This window comes from Danio aesculapii, chromosome 9 (genome assembly GCF_903798145.1).
Source record: "Danio aesculapii chromosome 9, fDanAes4.1, whole genome shotgun sequence".
NCBI lineage: Eukaryota > Metazoa > Chordata > Actinopteri > Cypriniformes > Danionidae > Danio > Danio aesculapii.
Window position 1 is genome coordinate 4102039 of NC_079443.1, and position 24781 is coordinate 4126819.

The window sequence follows — 24781 nt, forward strand, 5'->3', positions numbered from 1 at the left end:
ACTTTCAATGCAACAAATTCACTCAATTTTAAAAGCAAATCAACAAATTTACTCACTTTTACTAAGTAAAGTCAACTAATTGCTAGTGGTGTAACAGATCACAAATCTCATGGGTTCGGATCACATTATAATTTTTTTAAGTCACTGATGAGACCAAAAAAAAATCACTGTTACTACTACTGTTGCTGATAATGCATTTTCAATAAATGATTCAGCTTTTCACTCATAAAACTTCATGTTTCATTGCTAGATGTGTCATATTTGAAGAATTATTCAGTGGCATGTTTTTGATGGCTAGTTGTCGCCACCTTTTGGTTAAATAATGTAAATGCTGCCTACAACTTTCCTTTTTGAGCACATGACGGTGATTTTAATCTTTACCATAAACATCAGTGGTTATATCTAGACTACAAACTGTTTTCCCAGCACTTCTGTGTTATTTGACTGTTTGTAACTTCATAAACGACTCAAAAGACTGAGTCTCTTTCTTGATTTTTGCGTTTTCAGATTTGAATGCAGCGATTGGAAGGATTAATAAACATATACAAATCACCATCATTTACAATTTGTTGCGTGGGTGTTGCGATCCTGAACTTTTAATGATTAATCATGCAGCTTACACTGAATGCATTGATGCAGGCTGAACAAGTAGTGACAGAAAACACCTTTAATAACCTAAGAAACCCACCACATTCCGAATAACCATCCCGAAGTCATCATTCTATTTTACAGAAAAGCCTAAATGCTTTCATACATGTGATTTGAATGACGTGGGAGGCGATCTCTCTGTGATTATTAAAAATGTAGGAATAATCTACGAGTAATAATATGTTTTAATTTGCAAGTCACTTGTGTTCCGAAGCGTGGGTTGTGATCCGTACGAATCACGGATCAACCGCAATCCGTTACACCCCTACTAATCGCCTTAAAAGCAACAAATTCACACACTTTATAAGCAAAATTAACTAATAATTTTAACAAATTTACTCAATTTTTAAAAGTAAAGTCAACTAATTGATTTAAAAGCAACACATTTTTATCTTCTTTTGTGTTCAACAGAAGAAAGAAACTCAACTAGGTGTTTGAATAAGTCAATATGATGGCAGAATCGTCATTTTTTGTGTGAACTATCCCTTTAAGTGTCCTAATATTTATTTAGGGCACAGCACATGAGTGGAAAGTCAACAGAAAGTCATCGTTTCTGCAGAACAACTGCTGCTGTGTCCTGAATGTCTATTAGGACACTACAGGACACTGACGTCTCCAAACCCAGTGAGCTCTGTCATTACTTTCTTCATTCATTCATGCCATGGTGACATCTGCACTGTCTATCATGTGTACTAGGGCAAATCCTGTCTGATCTGACAGTCTGCCACAGCAAACAGGAGTACAGTCTCAGAAAAAAAGAACAAGAAAGAGCGCAGACTCATTACGTTGAACATTTACCTCGGTAAAGACATTACGCCTTATTTATGTTTGTTGCCACCTCCACTTATCATAAGCGTTTTTAGGCTTCTTGTTTGGGTTGGGCTAATGAAGCAATCGAGTTTATGCAGATTAGGTTGCCAAGTCCTTCTATTTAAAGCATGTCTTTGGTTGGCTCATATAGTTCATTGCAGTAAAGTTTATGGACAGAGATTTATTTATAGAATTTTTCTGTTGAGTATTTCAATAAGTGCCTTATTAAGGGTTAAATGCAACAAGTTGATTTTACCTTTGTTGTGACTTTGTAACCTAGTCAACTAATCACTTTTAAAAGCAACAAATTTACTCACTTTTTAAAAGTAAAGTCAACTAATCTCTTTTAAACCAACATATTAAAAGACTTTCTAAATGCAAAGTCAACTAATCACTTTTAAAAGCAGCAAATTTACTAACTTTTAAAAGTAAGGTCAACTTATCACTTTTAAATCAACATATTAAAACACTTTCTAAATGCAAAGTCAACTAATCGCTTTTAAATCAACAAATTTACTCACTTTTTGAAAAGCAAAGTCAACTAATCGTTTTTAAAGCAACAAATTTACTCACTTTTTAAAAGCAAAGTCAACTAATCGCTTTTAAAGCAACAAATTTACTCACTTTTTGAAAAGCAAAGTCAACTAATCGCTTTTAAAGCAACAAATTAACTCACTTTTAAAAGTAAAGTCAACTAATCTCTTTTAAACCAACATATTAAAACACTTTCTAAAAGTAAAGTCAACTAATCACTTTTAAAAGCAGCAAATTTAAATGTTTTAAAATGCAAACTCAACTAATCGCTTTTTAGCAACTAATTTACTCACTTTTTAAAAGCAAAGTCAACTAATCGCTTTTAAAGCAACAAATCTACTCACCTTTTAAAAGTAATCTAATTATTTTCAACGCAACTAATTTACTCACTTTTTAAAAGCTGTCAATTAATCACTTTAAAAGCAGCAAATTCAAACATTTTGAAAGCAAAGTCAACTAACCACTTTAAAAGTAACAAATTTACTCACATTTTAAGTCAACTAATCACTTTTAAATCAACTAATTTACTCACATTTTAAAAGTCAACTAAATACTTCAAAAGCAGCAAATTTACACACTTTTTAAAAGCAGTCAACTAATCGCTTTTAAATCAACTAATTTCCTCACTTTTTAAAGGTAAAGTCAACTAACTGCTTTAAAAGCAACATATTTACTCACTTTTTTAAAAGCAAAGTCAACTAATCACTTTAAAAGCAACACATTTACTCACATTTTAAAAGTAAACTAACCGCTTTAATAGCAAGTAATTTACCCACTTTTTAAAAGCAAAGTCAACTAATCACTTTTAAAGCAACAAATTTACTCACTTTTTGAAAAGCAAAGCCAACTAATCGCTTTTAAATCAACTAATTTCCTCACTTTTTAAAGGTAAAGTCAACTAACTGCTTTAAAAGCAACATATTTACTCACTTTTTTAAAAGCAAAGTCAACTAATCGCTTTTAAAGCAACAAATTAACTCACTTTTAAAAGTAAAGTCAACTAATCTCTTTTAAACCAACATATTAAAACACTTTCTAAAAGTAAAGTCAACTAATCACTTTTAAAAGCAGCAAATTTAAATGTTTTAAAATGCAAACTCAACTAATCGCTTTTTAGCAACTAATTTACTCACTTTTTAAAAGCAAAGTCAACTAATCGCTTTTAAAGCAACAAATCTACTCACCTTTTAAAAGTAATCTAATTATTTTCAACGCAACTAATTTACTCACTTTTTAAAAGCTGTCAATTAATCACTTTAAAAGCAGCAAATTCAAACATTTTGAAAGCAAAGTCAACTAACCACTTTAAAAGTAACAAATTTACTCACATTTTAAGTCAACTAATCACTTTTAAATCAACTAATTTCTCACATTTTAAAAGTCAACTAAATACTTCAAAAGCAGCAAATTTACACACTTTTTAAAAGCAGTCAACTAATCGCTTTTAAATCAACTAATTTCCTCACTTTTTAAAGGTAAAGTCAACTAACTGCTTTAAAAGCAACATATTTACTCACTTTTTTAAAAGCAAAGTCAACTAATCACTTTAAAAGCAACACATTTACTCACATTTTAAAAGTAAACTAACCGCTTTAATAGCAAGTAATTTACCCACTTTTTAAAAGCAAAGTCAACTAATCACTTTTAAAGCAACAAATTTACTCACTTTTTGAAAAGCAAAGCCAACTAATCGCTTTTAAATCAACTAATTTCCTCATTTTTAAAGGTAAAGTCAACTAACTGCTTTAAAAGCAACATATTTACTCACTTTTTTAAAAGCAAAGTCAACTAATCACTTTAAAAGCAACACATTTACTCACATTTTAAAAGTAAACTAACCGCTTTAATAGCAAGTAATTTACCCACTTTTTAAAAGCAAAGTCAACTAATCACTTTTAAAGCAACAAATTTACTCACTTTTTGAAAAGCAAAGCCAACTAATCGCTTTTAAATCAACTAATTTCCTCACTTTTTAAAAGTAAAGTCAACTAACTGCTTTAAAAGCAACATATTTACTCACTTTTTTAAAAGCAAAGTCAACTAATCACTTTAAAAGCAACAAATTTACTCACACTTTAAAAGAGAAGTAAACTAACCGCTTTAATAGCAACTTATTTACTCACATTTTAAAAGTAGTCAACTAATCGCTTTTAAACCAACACATTTAAACACTTTCTGAAAGTAAAGTCAACTGATCACTTTAAGAGCAGCAAATTTAAATGTTTTAAAGTAAAGCCAACTAATCACTTTTAAAGCAACAAATTTACTCACATTTTAAAAGTAAAGTAATCGCTTAAATAGCAACAAATGTTTTTACCTACATTTTAAAAGTAAAGCCAACTAATCGCTTTTAAAGCAACAAATTTACTCACATTTTAAAAGTAAAGTAATCGCTTAAATAGCAACAAATGTTTTTACCTACATTTTAAAAGTAAAGCCAACTAATCGCTTTTAAAGCAACAAATTTACTCACATTTTTAAAAGTCAACTAACCACTTTAATAACAACTAATTTACTCACTTGTTAAAAGCAAAGTCAACTAATCGCTTGTAAAGCAACAAAATTACTCACATTTTAAAAGTAAAGTCAACTAATCGCTTTTAAAGCAACAAAATTACTCATATTTTAAAAGTAAACTAATCACTTTTAAAGCAACTAATTAACTCACCCTTTAAAATCAAAGTCAATTCATCGCTTTAAAGGCAACAAATTTTAACACTTTTAAAAAATTTTTTTAAAGCAACTAATTTACTCACTTTTGCACCATGTATACAGAAAAGACTCACATTTATGAGATACAATTTATCATTGTTAAAATAAATTCATGATATTTAAATAATTTAACATCAAACACTATACAACTTAGGGTATATTTCATATCCACTGATAATAATTTTATTTTGTTTAAAGATTTTCTTAAAATAAAACAACAACTGCATTTTGTAATAGCTTATGCACAGTGAATGAAGAACCCGCCCCCCCCCAATTAATTCTATATGAATGCACAATTTTAAGCACAACATACAGTAAACTTATAGGATAAAAGTGTATATATAGAATAGAAAATCAAAGTAATATATATTTAATAAAGTAATATATATTTATTAAACAATAATTTTATTGTTAATAAAATGACTATTTAATAGTAGAAATATTCAACATAAAATCCTATTAAAATTATAATTAAAACCGAACAATATTAACGAAATAAAAGGCCACTTAAGTGTTGTTTAAGAGAACACACTTTCATGACAATATTTCTACAATGATCCCTTCTTTTAAAAAGTGAAATAAGCGGTGTAAAACACTTATTTTGATGAGTGTTGAGTAACAAAGCACATTTTAAGCACTTGATTATAATTTCAAATAACATCCAATTAACTTTGCACTTAACATAAAATTTGCACTTAATCATATTTTTGCATTAATTAAACATTTTAATTGTAATCTGCATCTTAGCCAATAGGAGACAAAGCGATGTGATCTTACCGGCTGTGTGCATGAGTCAGAGTGGTGGGTGGAGCTCTGCTCATCTGGAAGAGATAGTGGGCGGGGCTGATGTTGGGTTGGGGGAGGTGCCAGATAAGACGTCCTCCTCAGGGACGGCCTCTATTGTAGACAGTAACTGATAATATTCATCCTCTCCATCCAGAAGCTTGATTTGCCTGAGAGATGAGAAAGAAATATAAAGAATCACAAATATATTTAGACAAACAAGGCATATGTTGTAAAAAATGTTTGGTCGATAACAGAAAATAAGCTTTATGTAATTCAGTAAATAAAAATATTACAATAATAATTGAATTATGCATTAGTAATAATAATACATAAGGCTTTAGGAACAAAAGACACCTTTAAGGGTGAAAGCAGACACTTACTAAAGGAAAAACAAATTAAAAGGAACACATGTACTCTCTTTTTAAATGAAAGTCAATTAATAAATTTAAAAGCAGCAAATTTACTCACTTTTTAAAAGCAAAGTCAACCAACCGCTCTAAAAGACACACATTTACTCACATTTTTAGAAAGCAGTCAACTAAGCGCTTTAAAAGGCACACATTTACTCACATTTTTAGAAAGCAGTCAACTAATCGCTTTAAAAGACACACATTTACTCACATTTTTAGAAAGCAGTTAACTAATCGCTTTAAAAGACACACATTTACTCACATTTTTAGAAAGCAGTCAACTAATCGCTTTAAAAGACACACATTTACTCACATTTTTAGAAAGCAGTCAACTAATCGCTTTAAAAGACACACGTTTACTCACATTTTTAGAAAGCAGTCAACTAATCGCTTTAAAAGACACACATTTACTCACATTTTTAAAAAGCAGTCAACTAATCGCTTTAAAAGACACACATTTACTCACATTTTTAGAAAGCAGTCAACTAATCGCTTTAAAAGACACACATTTACTCACATTTTTAGAAAGCAGTCAACTAATCGCTTTAAAAGACACACGTTTACTCACATTTTTAGAAAGCAGTCAACTAATCGCTTTAAAAGACACACGTTTACTCACATTTTTAGAAAGCAGTCAACTAATCGCTTTAAAAGACACACATTTACTCACATTTTTAGAAAGCAGTCAACTAATCGCTTTAAAAGACACACATTCACTCACATTTTTAGAAAGCAGTCAACTAATCGCTTTAAAAGACACACGTTTACTCACATTTTTAGAAAGCAGTCAACTAATCGCTTTAAAAGACACACGTTTACTCACATTTTTAGAAAGCAGTCAACTAATCGCTTTAAAAGACACACGTTTACTCACATTTTTAGAAAGCAGTCAACTAATCGCTTTAAAAGACACACATTTACTCACATTTTTAGAAAGCAGTCAACTAATCGCTTTAAAAGACACACATTTACTCACATTTTTAGAAAGCAGTCAACTAATCGCTTTAAAAGACACACATTTACTCACATTTTTAGAAAGCAGTCAACTAATCGCTTTAAAAGACACACATTTACTCATATTTTTAGAAAGCAGTCAACTAATCGCTAAAACCCCCCAATTACTCACATTTTTGAAAGCAGCCAACTAATCGCTTTAAAAGACACACGTTTACTCATAATTTTATAAAGCAGTCAACTAATCACTTTAAAGGACACACTTTTACTCACATTTTTAGAAAGCAGTCAACTAATCGCTTTAAAAGACACACGTCTACTCACATTTTTAGAAAGCAGTCAACTAATCGCTTTAAAAGACACACGTTTACTCATATTTTTAGAAAGCAGTCAACTAATCACTTTAAAAGACACACATTTACTCACATTTTTAGAAAGCAGTCAACTAATGGCTCTAAAAGGCACACATTTACTTACATTTTTAGAAAGCAGTCAACTAATCGCTAAAACCCCCCAATTACTCACATTTTTGAAAGCAGCCAACTAATCGCTTTAAAAGACACACGTTTACTCATAATTTTATAAAGCAGTCAACTAATCACTTTAAAGGACACACTTTTACTCACATTTTTAGAAAGCAGTCAACTAATCGCTTTAAAAGACACACGTCTACTCACATTTTTGAAAGCAGCCAACCAATCGCTTTAAAAGACACACATTTACTCACATTTTTAGAAAGCAGTCAACTAATCGCTTTAAAAGACACAATTTACTCACATTTTTAGAAAGCAGTCAACTAATCGCTAACCCCCCCACCAAATTACTCACATTTTTAAAAGCAGTCAACTAATTGCTTTAAAAGACACATATTTACTCACATTTTTAGAAAGCAATCAACTAATCGCTTTAAAAGACACACATTTACTCACATTTTTAGAAAGCAGTCAACTAATCGCTAAAACCCCCCCAATTACTCACATTTTTGAAAGCAGCCAACTAATCGCTTTAAAAGACACACATTTACTCATATTTTTAGAAAGCAGTCAACTAATCGCTAAAACCCCCCAATTACTCACATTTTTGAAAGCAGCCAACTAATCGCTTTAAAAGACACACGTTTACTCATAATTTTATAAAGCAGTCAACTAATCACTTTAAAGGACACACTTTTACTCACATTTTTAGAAAGCAGTCAACTAATCGCTTTAAAAGACACACGTCTACTCACATTTTTAGAAAGCAGTCAACTAATCGCTTTAAAAGACACACGTTTACTCATATTTTTAGAAAGCAGTCAACTAATCACTTTAAAAGACACACATTTACTCACATTTTTAGAAAGCAGTCAACTAATGGCTCTAAAAGGCACACATTTACTTACATTTTTAGAAAGCAGTCAACTAATCGCTTTAAAAGACACACATTTACTCACATTTTTAGAAAGCAGTCAACTAATCGCTTTAAAAGACACACATTTACTCACATTTTTAGAAAGCAGTCAACTAATCGCTTTAAAAGACACACATTTACTCACATTTTTAGAAAGCAGTCAACTAATCGCTTTAAAAGACACACATTTACTCACATTTTTAGAAAGCAGTCAACTAATCGCTTTAAAAGACACACATTTACTCACATTTTTAGAAAGCAGTCAACTAATCGCTTTAAAAGACACACATTTACTCACATTTTTAGAAAGCAGTCAACTAATCGCTTTAAAAGACACACATTTACTCACATTTTTAGAAAGCAGTCAACTAATCGCTTTAAAAGACACACATTTACTCACATTTTTAGAAAGCAGTCAACTAATCGCTTTAAAAGACACACATTTACTCACATTTTTAGAAAGCAGTCAACTAATGGCTCTAAAAGGCACACATTTACTTACATTTTTAGAAAGCAGTCAACTAATCGCTTTAAAAGACACACATTTACTCACATTTTTAGAAAGCAGTCAACTAATCGCTTTAAAAGACACACATTTACTCACATTTTTAGAAAGCAGTCAACTAATCGCTTTAAAAGACACACATTTACTCACATTTTTAGAAAGCAGTCAACTAATCGCTTTAAAAGACACACATTTACTCACATTTTTAGAAAGCAGTCAACTAATCGCTTTAAAAGACACACATTTACTCACATTTTTGAAAGCAGTCAACTAATCGCTTTAAAAGACACACGTTTACTCATATTTTTAGAAAGCAGTCAACTAATCGCTTTAAAAGACACACGCTTACTCACATTTTTAGAAAGCAGTCAACTAATCGCTTTAAAAGACACACGTCTACTCACATTTTTAGAAAGCAGTCAACTAATCGCTTTAAAAGACACACGTTTACTCATATTTTTAGAAAGCAGTCAACTAATCACTTTAAAAGACACACATTTACTCACATTTTTAGAAAGCAGTCAACTAATCGCTTTAAAAGACACACGTCTACTCACATTTTTAGAAAGCAGTCAACTAATCGCTTTAAAAGACACACGTCTACTCACATTTTTAGAAAGCAGTCAACTAATCGCTTTAAAAGACACACGTCTACTCACATTTTTAGAAAGCAGTCAACTAATCGCTTTAAAAGACACACGTTTACTCATATTTTTAGAAAGCAGTCAACTAATCGCTTTAAAAGACACACGTTTACTCATATTTTTAGAAAGCAGTCAACTAATCGCTTTAAAAGACACACATTTACTCACATTTTTAGAAAGCAGTCAACTAATCGCTTTAAAAGACACACATTTACTCACATTTTTAGAAAGCAGTCAACTAAGCGCTTTAAAAGACACACATTTACTCACATTTTTAGAAAGCAGTCAACTAAGCGCTTTAAAAGACACACATTTACTCACATTTTTAGAAAGCAGTCAACTAAGCGCTTTAAAAGACACACATTTACTCACATTTTTAGAAAGCAGTCAACTAATCGCTTTAAAAGGCACACATTTACTCACATTTTTAGAAAGCAGTCAACTAAGCGCTTTAAAAGGCACACATTTACTCACATTTTTAGAAAGCAGTCAACTAATCGCTTTAAAAGACACACATTTACTCACATTTTTAGAAAGCAGTTAACTAATCGCTTTAAAAGACACACATTTACTCACATTTTTAGTAAGCAGTTAACTAATCGCTTTAAAAGACACACGTTTACTCACATTTTTAGAAAGCAGTCAACTAATCGCTTTAAAAGGCACACGTTTACTCACATTTTTAGTAAGCAGTCAACTAATCGCTTTTAAAGACACACGTTTACTCACATTTTTAGAAAGCAGTCAACTAATCGCTTTAAAAGACACACATTTACTCACATTTTTAGAAAGCAGTCAACTAATCGCTTTAAAAGACACACATTTACTCACATTTTTAGAAAGCAGTCAACTAATCGCTTTAAAAGGCACACATTTACTCACATTTTTAGAAAGCAGTCAACTAATCGCTTTAAAAGACACACATTTACTCACATTTTTAGAAAGCAGTCAACTAATCGCTTTAAAAGACACACATTTACTCACATTTTTAGAAAGCAGTCAACTAATCGCTTTAAAAGGCACACATTTACTCACATTTTTAGAAAGCAGTCAACTAAGCGCTTTAAAAGGCACACATTTACTCACATTTTTAGAAAGCAGTCAACTAATGGCTCTAAAAGGCACACATTTACTCACATTTTTAGAAAGCAGTCAACTAATCGCTTTAAAAGACACATAATAACTGAAAGAACCTAATTAATTTACAACAACACACCTAATTTGTATGGTTCAATTGTGGAATCTGGCTTAGTAAAGCTAAAATGTATTACTTTTTACAGTGTACACTTGGACTTTTGTCTTTGGTGGATTGAGTTTATGCAGCTGTGTTGCCAAATCCTTCAATTATAAGCATCTCTTTGCTTGGATCATGTAGTCGACGGACAGATACACTCCTTCATCCTGTCCCAACACAAACCAATTAAGCTAACTTAACTTTGTTTTTTAAATTTAAGTAGATTGAACATAAAAATGAAGTTATCCCCTCCAAAAACTCAAGAATTGTGTTGATTCAGCTCATTTTAAATAAGTAGTTTGAACAAGCAACTAAAATAATTATTCTGAGCGTAGACAACATCAGAGCTTGTTAAAGTAAGAAATTGGATGATTTATGATTTGTTTAGGTTTATTGTTTTCTTTTTCTAGAAAGATCTGGCAACACAAATGAGTCAAATGAGACTTCAATAAAACAGTCCTGCGTGGAAAATGAATGAAAGTCAATCAAGCACCAACATTTTAGACATAATCTCTCTAATATGAGCTCATAAAAGAGAATTGATCAAAATACAGTTACTTTTCCAGCTAATTGCATTCTAAATTAAAATGGCTGTCTGTCTAGTTTCATTTGCATTATAAGATACTGAGTGACATTCAGCTTTGTGTTTTCTCTAAGCTCCTCTGACTGCAAGCCTCATGTTGTCACTACATTCGTCTGTGGGTGGAAGAACATCCAGCATCATTACTCTCAAACACATTCCTGTATTGAGTCCCCACAGTCTACTTTCCTTTATATTTCAAAGCTCTATCTCTTAAAGCAATGGTCTCAAACTTAATTCCTGGAGGGCCGCAGCTCTGCATAGTTTAGCTCCAGCCACCTCCAGTACACACCTGCTTAACAGTCCATGGTAGTCTTGAACACCTTGATAAGTTCCATCAGCGGTGTTTGATTAGGGTTGAAGCAAAACTGTGCAGAGTTGCGGCGCTCCAGGAATTGAGTTTGAGACCTATGTCTTAAAGTGTGTTCCTGAGCATTTCTCCTGTCAGTCAGTTGTATTTGTTAAGGAAAAGTTAGCTCGGTAGCTGGGATTCCATCTTCATATGCTAATGCTCATTTTGAAGTAGTGCATATAAAATGAGTGACGGAAATGCTAAATGTGGCGGTGCGTTGGATGGCGAAGGGGGGTGCGGACGAAAGTGAAGAGGGTTGGGGGTTGCGGAAGAAAGTGAAAGTGAACAGCGGATGGGGGATGAGGGCGGTTGAGGAGGGGGATTGGTAAAATGAGGTGCCGGATCAGATTTCAGAGGTGTTCCGGCACAAATTAAGCCCTGTTGCTAGGTAACCAATACTACAGTCAGCTGCTCTAAAAACGTATTTTTTGCATCTTTGAAAATATTTGAAGGAAATCTAGCTATAGTCTAAGCAACATGTGGCAAACTCAAGGGTTGGGGACCAAATACAACCAGCCATATTGTTTTATGTCGCCTACGACAGCATTTGATTCAAACTAAATGCAAATTTAAGTATCCGTGAAAGTAGATTACATACAAAATCAATGCAAATTGGGTAGCAAGACTGACGTAGAATGCATCAGCCGTAGAATTTCACCGCACTCGAACCCCATTCATCGTGTGTCTCAAGTTCACCAACATACATGTCGGGCCACTGGACAAACTGGTAACAGCTGAAAAGCTGTTCACTCGGAGCAAAGCAGTCAGCTCGTAAACGCAAAAGGAACAGCGTCATACTGCCCTGCAGCATTCATTTTAAAGATGAAATGCAGCCATACGTACCTCCGGCTACATAATTCACGATCTCCAGAAATGTATATAGGGCTACATTTTCAGAATGAGCCTATGTTGCATAATGCTGAAGTGGCCCTCAGTGAAAGTGGACTAAGCGCTTAAAACGAAAGGCCTATTATTATGTTTTTAAATCACTCTTTAATAGTGAACAACCTAAAATGTTAAAGTAACAAACTGAGAGCAAAGAAAGGAGCCTTACTTTATTGTTCTCTTCACAGGGGTTAAAAATAATAAATAAATAAAAGAGAAACGGTTAATCCTCTCAATAAAGAGTGCTGATATACAGCCTGCTGGAGGTATTAGAGGAACCAGGCTTAACTTGGGCTCCGAGGTCACGTATCTGACAATTAATGCGTGCATTCTTATATCACGTCTCCTCCCAAAAAATAATAGGAGGAGAGAAAGAAAAAACGTTGGTATTTTCAGCCGTGAATTTGCATGAGAAGCAAACAGAGCCGTGGTCTTCTTCTCGGCTCCCCTCCTGAGCTGCCGGGGTGTGTTTAGATACTAAGAATGAAAGCTGTTATTTACCCCAGTTTTCTGGGTTTCCTCTTGCTCCCCTGATAATCCAGACTTCTCTGCGGAGAGGACACAGAACCAAACACACACACACGGACAAACACACACACATAGATAGAGAGTTAGTGAAGCTTCAGAAAAGACAAGCGGCAAGCAACGAACACGCGCAAAATCATTAATTTTTAATTCAAAGTGATTTTGTGTTGAATGTGTGCAGATGCTGATAATATCAGAAGTCACAGCATAATTTTTCTTGATCAAAGCACGCGGGGCTGAGGCTGATGAGGCAGGCATCTTGCTCGGCTTTGATAAACCACATCAATTATTCACCGTGAAGGGAGACATCCTCACATGAAAGCAACAGATAAAGCGCCAAAGCACATGGTGGAGACAACAGAACGGCGGAGCGGCGGCGAGGGGAGAGCAGGAGGGGGGGTTCTCTCTGGCACAGGTAGCTTTAATTGTATTATCATCTGGAAACAAAGTTAGACAAAGGCTCCCGTGAAAGGCTTTGAACTCACGTTGAGATGGTTGTAATAAAGACTGTCTTCCGGGCTGTTCAGAAGCTTGGGCTGCTGTCCTCTACGCCGAGGGGAACGGTGCTGGTGTAGCTTCAGTGTTGGGCCTGCGGGACACACACACAAGCGGGACGGATCAGTGACACGTCTCCCATTGTGACGCCCTGCAGGACTTGTTTAAGCAGAGGAGCACAAATAAAGCTGACAGACGCGACATAAATACATCATAGCCTCGCACGGGCTAAACAATAGTGATTTGTGTGTTTTCTGTGGTGTCCGTGTTGAAGTTGACACTGTGATGCTGTAAACGAACAAAATACAACAATTTAGGGTAGTAATTTAGATATTTCTATTACCTTCCAACCTTGTATTTTTTTTTTACGGTAAAAGTCTGACAACTACAGCTGCCAGTTTATAAATGAACAAAATACAGCAATATACAGTGAAAATGTATATATTTCTTTTGCGTTCCAACCTTGTTTTTATGGTAAAAGTACGACAACTACAGCTGCCAGTTTATAATTGAACAAAATACAGCAATATACCGTGAAAATTTAGATATTTCTTTCATGTTCCAACCTTATATTTTTTACCGTAAAAGTCTGACAACTACAGCTGCCAGTTTATAAATGAACAAAATACGGCAATTTACCGTGACAATTTAGATATTTCTTTTACGTTCCAACCTTGTTTTTTATGGTAAAAGTCTGACAACTACAGCTGCCAGTTTATAAATAAACAAAAATACAGCAATTTACCATAGCAATTTAAATATTTCTTTCATGTTCCAACCTTTTTTTTTTTTTTAGGGTAAAAGTCTGACAACTACAGCTGCCAGTTTATAAATGAACAAAATACCTCAATTTACCATAGCAATTTAAATATTTCTTTCATGTTCCAACCTTTTTTTTTATGGTAAAAGTCTGACAACTTCAGCTGCCAGTTTATAAATGAACAAAATACAGCAATTTACCGTGATAATTTAGATATTTCTTTTACGTTCCAACCTTGTTTTTTATGGTAAAAGTCTGACAACTACAGCTGTCAGTTTATAATTGAACAAAATACAGCAATATACCGTGAAAATTTAGATATTTCTTTCATGTTCCAACCTTATATTTTTTACGGTAAAAGTCTGACAACTACAGCTGCCAGTTTATGAATGAACAAAATACAGCAATATACCGTGAAAATGTATATATTTCTTTTGCGTTCCAACCTTGTTTTTATGGTAAAAGTACGACAACTACAGCTGTCAGTTTATAATTGAACAAAATACAGCAATATACCGTGAAAATTTAGATATTTCTTTCATGTTCCAACCTTATATTTTTTACGGTAAAAGTCTGACAACTACAGCTGCCAGTTTATGAATGAACAAAATACAGCAATATACCGTGAAAATGTATATATTTCTTTTGCGTTCCAACCTTGTTTTTATGGTAAAAGTCTGACAACTTCAGCTGCCAGTTTATAAATGAACAAAATACGGCAATTTACCATAGCAATTTAAATATTTCTTTCATGTTCCAACCTTTTTTTTTAGGGTAAAAGTCTGACAACTTCAGCTGCCAGTTTATAAATGAACAAAATACAGCAATTTACAGTGACAATTTAGATATTTCTTTTACGTTCCAACCTTGTTTTTTATGGTAAAAGTCTGACAACTACAGCTGTCAGTTTATAATTGAACAAAATACAGCAATATACCGTGAAAATTTAGATATTTCTTTCATGTTCCAACCTTATATTTTTTACGGTAAAAGTCTGACAACTACAGCTGCCAGTTTATAAATGAACAAAATACAGCAATATACCGTGAAAATGTATATATTTCTTTTGCGTTCCAACCTTGTTTTTATGGTAAAAGTACGACAACTACAGCTGCCAGTTTATAATTGAACAAAATACAGCAATATACCGTGAAAATTTAGATATTTCTTTCATGTTCCAACCTTATATTTTTTAATGTAAATGTCTGACAACTTCAGCTGCCAGTTTATAAATGAACAAAATACAGCAATTTACCATAGCAATTGAGATATTTCTTTTAAGTTCTAACCTTGCTTTTTATGGTAAAAGTCTGACAACTACAGCTGCCAGTTTATAAATGAACAAAATACGGCAATTTACCGTGACAATTTAGATATTTCTTTTACGTTCCAACCTTGTTTTTATGGTAAAAGTCTGACAACTTCAGCTGCCAGTTTATAAATGAACAAAATACGGCAATTTACCATAGCAATTTAAATATTTCTTTCATGTTCCAACCTTTTTTTTTTTTTACGGTAAAAGTCTGACAACTACAGCTGCCAGTTTATAAATGAACAAAATACGGCAATTTACCATAGCAATTTAAATATTTCTTTTACGTTCCAACCTTGTTTTTTATGGTAAAAGTCTGACAACTACAGCTGTCAGTTTATAATTGAACAAAATACAGCAATATACCCTGAAAATTTAGATATTTCTTTCATGTTCCAACCTTATATTTTTTACCGTAAAAGTCTGACAACTACAGCTGCCAGTTTATAAATGAACAAAATACAGCAATTTACCATAGCATATTAGATATTTCTTTCACGTTCCAACCTTGTTTTTATTGGTAAAATCTGACAACTACAGCTGAAAGTTTTTTTTCCATAAAGTTTACATGTATGATAAGGTAAATACAACATAAAAAAAACAAATGTATACTGAAATTAAATTATTTAGTTCAGAAAATAAAATATTTATACAAAATTAAATATACATAGTGTCAATTTATTGACACAGTGGTACTGAGAGAGTTGATATATGGATTCTAGACTGTCAAAAATGTCATTTCAAAGGTTGAAAAACGGTAAAAAAAAAAAAAAGAAAAAAAAATTTACTGTAATAGTTCCTTAATAAATACAATAAATCACCGTAAATTGACCATTATTTCCTGCATGACACTTTATTTTTATGCTTTTTTTGTTGACATTACTCTGGTTTGTTCAGGCTACTTATTTAAATTGAGCTGAAACAACAAAATTTTGAGTTTTTTGGGGGACAACCTAAAGGTGCAGTAGGTGATTGTCTTCAGAAGCATTTTTGTTGTGCTGGTTGAAAGTCTCTTCACATTCCAATAGTAATGATTAAAGTAAATGATCTAAATGTATTTATATGTATTTTAATATTCTGGGTAAGACATAAAACTAAAAAAATGTTTATCCAATTAAATATTGTTAGACCAATAATTCCCATAATTCTGATAAGTAGCCCAAACTGTCTGTCAACACATGCAGATTTGTACATCTGCGCAACCCATTTACGCAGACAGATTCACTGAACTTTATGGAGCCGCCATTCACGTGCACACAAAGGGAGTGACAGCGGTAAAAAAAAAATGATGAATCAAAACCTTAGAAAATCCTGAAACAACATTGGAGTTACTCTTTTTGCACAAGGAAGGATGACACCTTGGCTGAAGTGTATCTTTTAGACAGGTAATATTCTGTTTTAAAACTATTATAGTCACACAAAGCTGATATAGACTGTGTTGTTTGATTAATGGGTTAAATGCACAGAAGTGTTGTTTAGCCACCAAAATCTTCCAGCGAAAAAGACTCACACAGCTTCTCCAATGGCAGCAAATTCAGTTTTATATCTGCCACCAGTTTATCAGTGAGTGTTGATTTAGTTCTCTTCAACTCACTGAATGAAAATGATGCATAATTCGATTCAATTCTCACCTTTGGATGGAAACAGCTAATATGTCCGCACTCATCCGCTCTTTACATATCTTTTTTTTTTTTTGAAGAAAGTCAAATCTATGCAAAGTAGAATTACACCAAGACTGAAGCTCAGAGCTTTGAAGTGTTGGAGGGATGAAGATGTTCTGCGCTCTGTTCAAAGCCATTCTGTTCCCGAATGTTCGTAACTCAGTTTTAGAGCAGATTTACAGAGGATCTGGAAACATTGATGAGTCAAGAAGCTCAGCCTTGTCTAAAACGAACACGAGATGAAACAGGCCCAGATATTTAAATATACATGCCGCCGTGGAAAGGTGTCCTGGATCTCTTGCTCGTTTTGTCGTGTTTGTAGATCTGAAAGGTTACCAGTGAACACGAAGAAGGAAGACTCGCTCTTTTTCTCCTCTTTCTGGCATGCTGTTTGATCTGCCGTAATTGTAAACTGGCAGAGTTTTGCTGGATCTGATGGTGAAATCTACATTATACATATTTAAACTACTTTCAGGCATAGCAGGGACTGTTTGAAAAGAAGTTCATTGTGTAAAACACTGAGTGCGTTTACACGGACACCAATGATCCGATTTTAATACGATTAAGACAATACTCTGATTAAGAGTCTACCATGTAAACAGCAATCTTTGAACAATTCGATTAAGGTCATAATCGAACTAAACAGAAATCGGATATAGATATGTGGAGTATACTGATTTTAGTGGCAATATTTACGACAGGGTAGTCTATACCACGGGTGGCCAACCCTGTTCCTGGAGATCAACCTTCCTGCTGATTTCAGTAGTAACCCATGTCAAACACACCTGCCTGTAATTATCAAGTGCTGTTCAGGTCCTAATTAATTGGTTCAGGTGTGTTTGATCAGGGTTGGAGCTGAACTTTATAGGAAGGTCGATCTCCAGGAACAGGGTTGAGCACCACTGGTCTATACACACATATAGCACATATACACACCTACCGAGTCAGTAAAGGACCACAGGCACCTGCACTGCGAAATGCAGTGTTTTGTTTTTTAATTTGGTATGCGGTGTGAAATTCCATTAAAACAACCCTCTTCCACTAGTCCTTACTTCATACTTGCATCTAATACCACAGTTTGTCATAGGGGGCATGCATGAAATGTTTCTGAATGAAAGTGAAACTTCCGAACTGCAGTTTAAGTCCACAAATTAAAAATGAAATGCCCGAAATTACATGAAACTTCAGAGGAAATGTGGATAGTGTGGTAACGCAATGAAGTTAATCATGTTATGTGCTATAACATGTAAAACAGGACCATGAAAGGTCAAAAAGCAACTCATGTAAACACCTTCATCATATTATTGTCTTATTCAGATTAAGGCAAATAATTTGATTACTGATGTTCATGTAAACGTAGTCACTGATAAAAGTAGAAATGTTTCTTGAGCTCCAAACCAACATACTAGAATCATTTTCGTACGATCGTAAGTTGGGTATTAGTTGCTGTAAATTTAGCAGAAATAATTTTCATTATACAGCTGAAGACAAATTTAGGAATTTATATGTGAATTTGTATTCATTTTTCAAACAATTCCCAAGCGGTGTGTAACAGAGAATGTTTAAACATAATAGTTTTAACAACTAATTTATAGTACCTAATTTCTTTTGACTTTCCCATGACGACAGTGCATAATATTTTGCTAGTTGCCAGATATTGCTATTAAAGGGGTCCTATTATGCCCTTTTACAACAAAATGTAAAATAAATCTCTGATATCCCTGTTATCTCTGTTAACATTTTCACATCCCAATGTTGACAGGTGTGATGGAAACAGAGCTGTGCCAGAAATGAATGCACAGTTCTGGTTCGCAAGTGTTCCAAATGGGTGTAGAAGAGCAGTGAGCGTTACATGTAGGAGCCGCTTTAAACTTTCAATTCAATTTCTCCTTTTTTTGCAAAAGTTGACTTTTTCCATCTCCCATGCTTAAGGACACACAAGCTTCATGTAGAAGAGAACTGCTGTGCAAAGTCATTTCACGATTGTAAACCAAAAACTGGTTTGGACGGAATCTGTGCGTTTGCCCTGAGAGCAGAGATCAAACAGAGAGAAGAAACTGTTTGAGACAAAAAAATAAGAGATGAAAAACGGCAAACGCACATGCATGGACAAATGTGCTCTGACTGCAAAAACAATTCCATCCAGATACTGAACATACAGAGGAATTTCTATATGAATAATATACTTTAAAAAAAAAAAATATTTATTTTTAGGAGTTTTTCACCTTTATTATGATCGCACAGTAGAGATTTTAAACAGGAAAGCATTGGGAACAGAGAGAAGGCAAAGATCGGCAAAGGACCTCGAACTGGGGATCGAACTCAGCTCGCCGTGAGCATGTCTGTGCTATATGTCTGCGCACAGTACCACTAGGCTACGAAAATGGAACGCATTTCTATATTCATTCATTTTCCTTTGGCTTAGTCCCTTTATTCATCAGGATTCGCCACTGTGGAATGAACCGCCAACTTATCGAGCATATGTTTTACACAGTAGATGCCCTTCCAGCTGCAACCCAGTACTGGGAAACACCCATATACTCTCACATTCACACACACTCATATACTACGGCCAATTTAGTTTATTCAGTTGTCATATAGCGCAAGTCTTTAGACTATGGACTCGATCCAGTGACCTTCTTCCTGTGAGGTGGTAGTGTTAAGCACTGAGCCACCATGCTGCCCCGTTTCTATGTAATAAGCTGTAAATACAGGTAAGTTCAGTCAAAAACGTGTTCACTGTTTGACTTTTAAGACTGTTTAGGTCAAAATTATTAAAATTGTACTTTTTTTAAAACAATTTCAGAAGTGAAATAATTTGTAGGTCAATATATGCTTTAATTCTGTTAGTTCAGAGGTCACCAATCTCAGTCCTGGAGGGCCGGTGTCCCTATAGGGTTTAGCTCCAACTTGCCTCAACACACCTGGCTGTGTGTTTCAAGTATACCTAGTAAGACCTTGATTAGCTCCTTCAGGTGTGTTTGATTAGGGTTGGAGCTAAAATCTGCAGGACACCAGCCCTCCAGGAACAAGTTTGGTGACCCCTGTGTTAGTAGTTAAGTCCGCTATAGTTAAGTGAAGTTTCACAAACTAATTTCGAGAGGAGCACGTGATATGATTGACTACAGCTGATCCTCATTGCTAATCATTGAATAGCCTATCAGATCATTCTAAAACTACTATAAATATCCTGCCTAAACTTCATTCCTTATCTTCGTTTTTGCAAATTCCCCCATCCTTCCCTTCTCCCTCCTCCTCTTTCATGATCGGGCAACACGGTGGCTCAGTGGTTAGCACTGCTGCCTCGCAGTAAGAAGGCCACAGGTTCAAGTTCTAATTGAGCCAGTCGGCACTCCCTGCGTGGAGTTTGCATGTTCTCCCTGTGTTTGCGTGAGTTTTCTCTGGGTCCTCCGGTTTCCTCCCACAGTCTAAAAACATGTACATAAGTGAATCGTAATACAGTCACAAGCACTTAATACATACATAGCAAAAGGGGGCACTCGAGAAACTCCTGATCTCGTATCCCTCCTAATGCTCATTGACCAGGCGGGAACCTTGGGCTCATCTATCTCCGAGCTCAGGGTTCTCTCCCGGGACAGCATGCCAAACCTGCTATCATAGTCGAGCATTATCTAAGTGTGACTCTTGAAATGTACTATATAAATACATTTGCCTCGAAAGTTGTCTAGTTTCGTTTCTGTCAGCTTTGTGTTTTTGATTGTTTGGATTGTTGTGACTGTATAATGCACAGGTTAGTGTATACTCCATCAGCTGCTTTTGTGTCTCTCATCTTTGCAGTTAATTAAAGATATAATAAATTATTTAGGCTCAGAAAAAGTTTTGTGTCAAATTTTTATGTTTTGTGGCAAGTAGACGTTCAAAACAAGTGGGATAAAGTACATCCACGATGACTGTTTTCTCATAACAAAACCTTCAGTTTTAAACAACAGTGGCCAATGCGTCAGGCCGATAATAAGCCTGTCAGGTTTTATACTGCAATTAAAAACCACCTGGATGCACTTTACAACTTTGTAACTTAACTAACATCCGTTCTTAAAGGGCACCTATGGTAAAAAATCTACTTTTCAAGCTGTTTGGACAGACATATGTGCATGTATGGTGTATAGACCATCATATTGGGGTGATATAAACACACCCAGTGCTTTTTTTTTTTTTCAATTTAACAACATAAAAAACGGTGGACCAATTGGAGCTGTTTTCAAATCGACCGCTACTTGACGTAGGAGAGCGGTCCCCCCGCCCACCAATATTGATTGACAGGCGCGTCATCATATCCTCAGTTTGTTGATTCACGTCCGCCATTTTCAGCGTGAGTCGAAGCGATATCACTAAAGGAACACGCTAGATCTAATTTTAGATGCAAGGCTCATTGGGCTCAACACAAGATCAATATTCTCCACATTATCGCTCTAATCAGAATTATTGGTTGTATCTTTAGGTAGGTTTGCAAACATGTGTACTTCTCATTGAGTCTACCTTAAACTTCAGTCGTTTGCATTTCTCGCGATCCCAGAAGCTCCCTGTGATCTTAACTAGCATGCGTTTTAGAGTTCTAAACATCGGTTTCTATCAGGGTACACTCAAGTCGACGGCTGGGCGCCGCGGACCGCTGCAGAAACCTATGTTTAGAATTCAAAAATGCGTGGCGCGACGATTCTGGACACTTCATGTTTCTGGTGCGCCACAGAGAGTGTCTGGTGATCCGTGTCGCGGCTTCGAGCGGCGCATCCGGTGCCTCACTCAAAGTTAATTCAGTGTGCGTGGTTATTAGTTTCTGTGTACAAGCTCGGCACTTGAAACTAGCACACAGTTGGCTGTAAAACTGTACAAAGACACAAATGATTTTGTACTCTCTGCTTGGTCTGTGTCAGAGTCGTACGACTGAATGCTGAACCTCTCACTCCAGCTCGTTCTCGCAGTCTGCCTGTCAGACTCTGTTGCAAATGCAGAGCGGGTGAGCTCATGGCCCCGCCCCCTTGTTACGTTGGCGGGAAGCCGAAACTAATTTACATGTGAAGCAACACACCCCTAAATCAGCGAACTGTGGACACGCCCCCAACATGACACTTTTTAACACATTATAATAAAAAAATCTGAATTGTGTTTTAAACTGAACCTAAACTGACACACTCAGAAGAACCATAATATTAATATTACATCATAAAAAAGAGGTAAACTATGGGCCCTTTAAAAATGTTTTCAGAGGATGCTCAGCAAGACAAAAAGGCTAGCTCTGAAATCTATGAAACATTTTGGTGAAGAGGACTTGTAAATCACAAAGACCAAACAGTCTAAGCCCAAATCACAAACTACCATCTGTCATCTAGCAGTTGCTTCTGGACCAAAGTGACAAAGCTACATTTATTTGCACAAATCCAAACACATTTGACACATTTTGTTGTTGTTGTTGTTGTTGATTTGGAGGATTTCCCTGCTTTGAAGGAAATTAACTATGAATATGCACGATTGCAGTTGTACTGTTAATTAGTAAGTCAAGTAATTATCAAAAAGTATCAATAAACTGTTACTGGGAATGATTTTATATGCAGGTATCTTACTCATCCTTTTTGATAAAGAACTTGCAACCTAAAGTTGACAGAATACTAAAAGCTAGCTAAAAGCACTGAAATTGAGTGAGAGATAGAGAGTAAAACAGCCTTTAAGTAGTCTGACCTTGAGCCATTAGTGATATGTAAGTCCCACTGCCACACACGAACACGCACACGCTCGCAGATGTGGGTTAGTAGCTGATCCTCCCCTTTTGTCTGGGAAATCAGCAGCATTTGATCCAGAGCTCTCCCTCTGGGCTGCTACTCCTCGTCTGGTAGACCAGCATCACACGGGCAGCCAAAAGCCATATAAAAGCTCCTCATCCCGCCTAGAGCCCTTGTAGCACACCACTGGGGCAGAGAAGCCCACCCTTCACTAACCCAACAGAGACACCACTCCATACACTCGACAAAATGTTAGGTCAAAAATGGACCTTGTTAGAAAAATGGAGGTTGTTAGAGCGACCGACTCCCATTCGAAGAATTGCCAGTTCAGTCCCAGCCCAGACCAAGTTGGGTGCAGTCGGACCGGTGGGTTACATTTGGGGGTTCGGTGATTTTGAGTGAGGTTTGGGGTGGGGGGGTGGGGGGATGGGAGTGGAACGGAGGCTAGCTGGCGAAGTGCTTTGCAGGTAAACCTCACTCCTCTGACCTCAAAAGGTGCTCTAGTGACAGACACTAGGGGTCATGGTCTTTAGCCACCTTGTTAGAGCAACCGACTCCCATTCGAAGAATTACCAGTTCAGTCCCAGCCCAGACCAAGTTGGGTGCAGTCGGACCGGTGGGTTACATTTGGGGGTTCGGTGATTTTGAGTGAGGTTTGGGGTAGGGGGTGGGGGGATGGGAGTGGAACGGAGGCTAGCTGGCGAAGTGCTATGCAGGTAAACCTCACTCCTCTGACCTCAAAAGGTGCTCTAGTGACAGACACTAGGGGTCATGGTCTTTAGCCACCTTGTTAGAGCAACCGACGCCCATACAAAGAATCTCTGGTTCGTTCCACCCAGAGTTGGGTGCAGTAGGACTGGTGGGTTACAAACACGATGGTTGGTTTCATTCATATTTGACTTGGGTTAAAACAACTGCATCATCCAGATCCCATTGCGCAATCTAGTACACTCTAAAACGCTGGGTTCAAATATGGACAAGCCCAACACTGTGTACATTTTTTCAATTCAAATTAAATGACACTTTTTAACCTAACAGTTGGGTTTGTCCATATTTGTGTTACAACAATCCAGCATTATCTAAGAGTTCAGATGTCAATTTTTAAAGGAGACACTGAAATAAACTTCTTGTAGTTGTTTTCTGTTTAGTTAGGATTCTACTGTGTCTGCCAGCTCAGACAAGTTGGAAAAAAAAAAACATGTTTGTTTTTCTAAACTGTCTGATGTGCCATAATTGACCTGTTAGAATTTCCCACATGTAACCTGCTACTTCATCACACATGCCTGCCTCCAAGCAAACTATAGACACCGCCCTCCTCTTTTTGTAAACAGATAGAAAGGTGGCTAATGGTGCCTTCTATTTCTCTACTGTGTATATATGGATGTAACTTCAGAAACTCACAGGTGCCCTTACACAGAATCCCAGTTTCAGAATAGGCAACAGGGAAACTAATTAGTTTTTTTTTTTACTTTATTTTTATACATTAAAACATTTTACAGAACAGAACATTCAGTGACAGCAGCGATTATTAACAAAAAAAAAAAAAAAAAAAAAAAAACGACAGTAGCCGCAGATGTAAAAAAAAATAAAATAAAATAAATTAAAATAAAATTACAAAAAAAAAAAAAACATACAATATTTTCAGTTTCAAAGGTGCTAGAAATACTATGTCCTATTCAGATACAACGTAACAGGTGCCCATCTTTGTTTAAAAATATCCAGTTTTAGTTGAAGTTGAGCAGTCATATACTCCATTCTATATATACATTCAAGTTTTTCTATCCACTGTACTATTGTTGGAGGGTGTGGCTTCATCCAATTTATTGTTATGGTCTTTCTTGCACTTAGTA

At 35.3% G+C, this 24781-nt stretch overlaps 1 protein-coding gene across 1 annotated transcript in view; it reads right to left on the reverse strand.

The window, feature by feature from the left end:
* The window catches only part of myo3b (myosin IIIB), a 186209-nt gene that overhangs the window by 22380 nt on the left and 139048 nt on the right, over positions 1-24781 (reverse strand). Inside the window, exons 26-28 of the mRNA XM_056464721.1 lie at positions 13454-13557; positions 12945-12991; positions 5482-5657 (exon numbers count right to left, since the gene is read on the reverse strand). Coding sequence (XP_056320696.1) covers positions 5522-5657; positions 12945-12991; positions 13454-13557 — 287 coding nt within the window. The 3' untranslated portion in view covers positions 5482-5521. The remainder of the gene's footprint in view (positions 1-5481; positions 5658-12944; positions 12992-13453; positions 13558-24781) is intronic.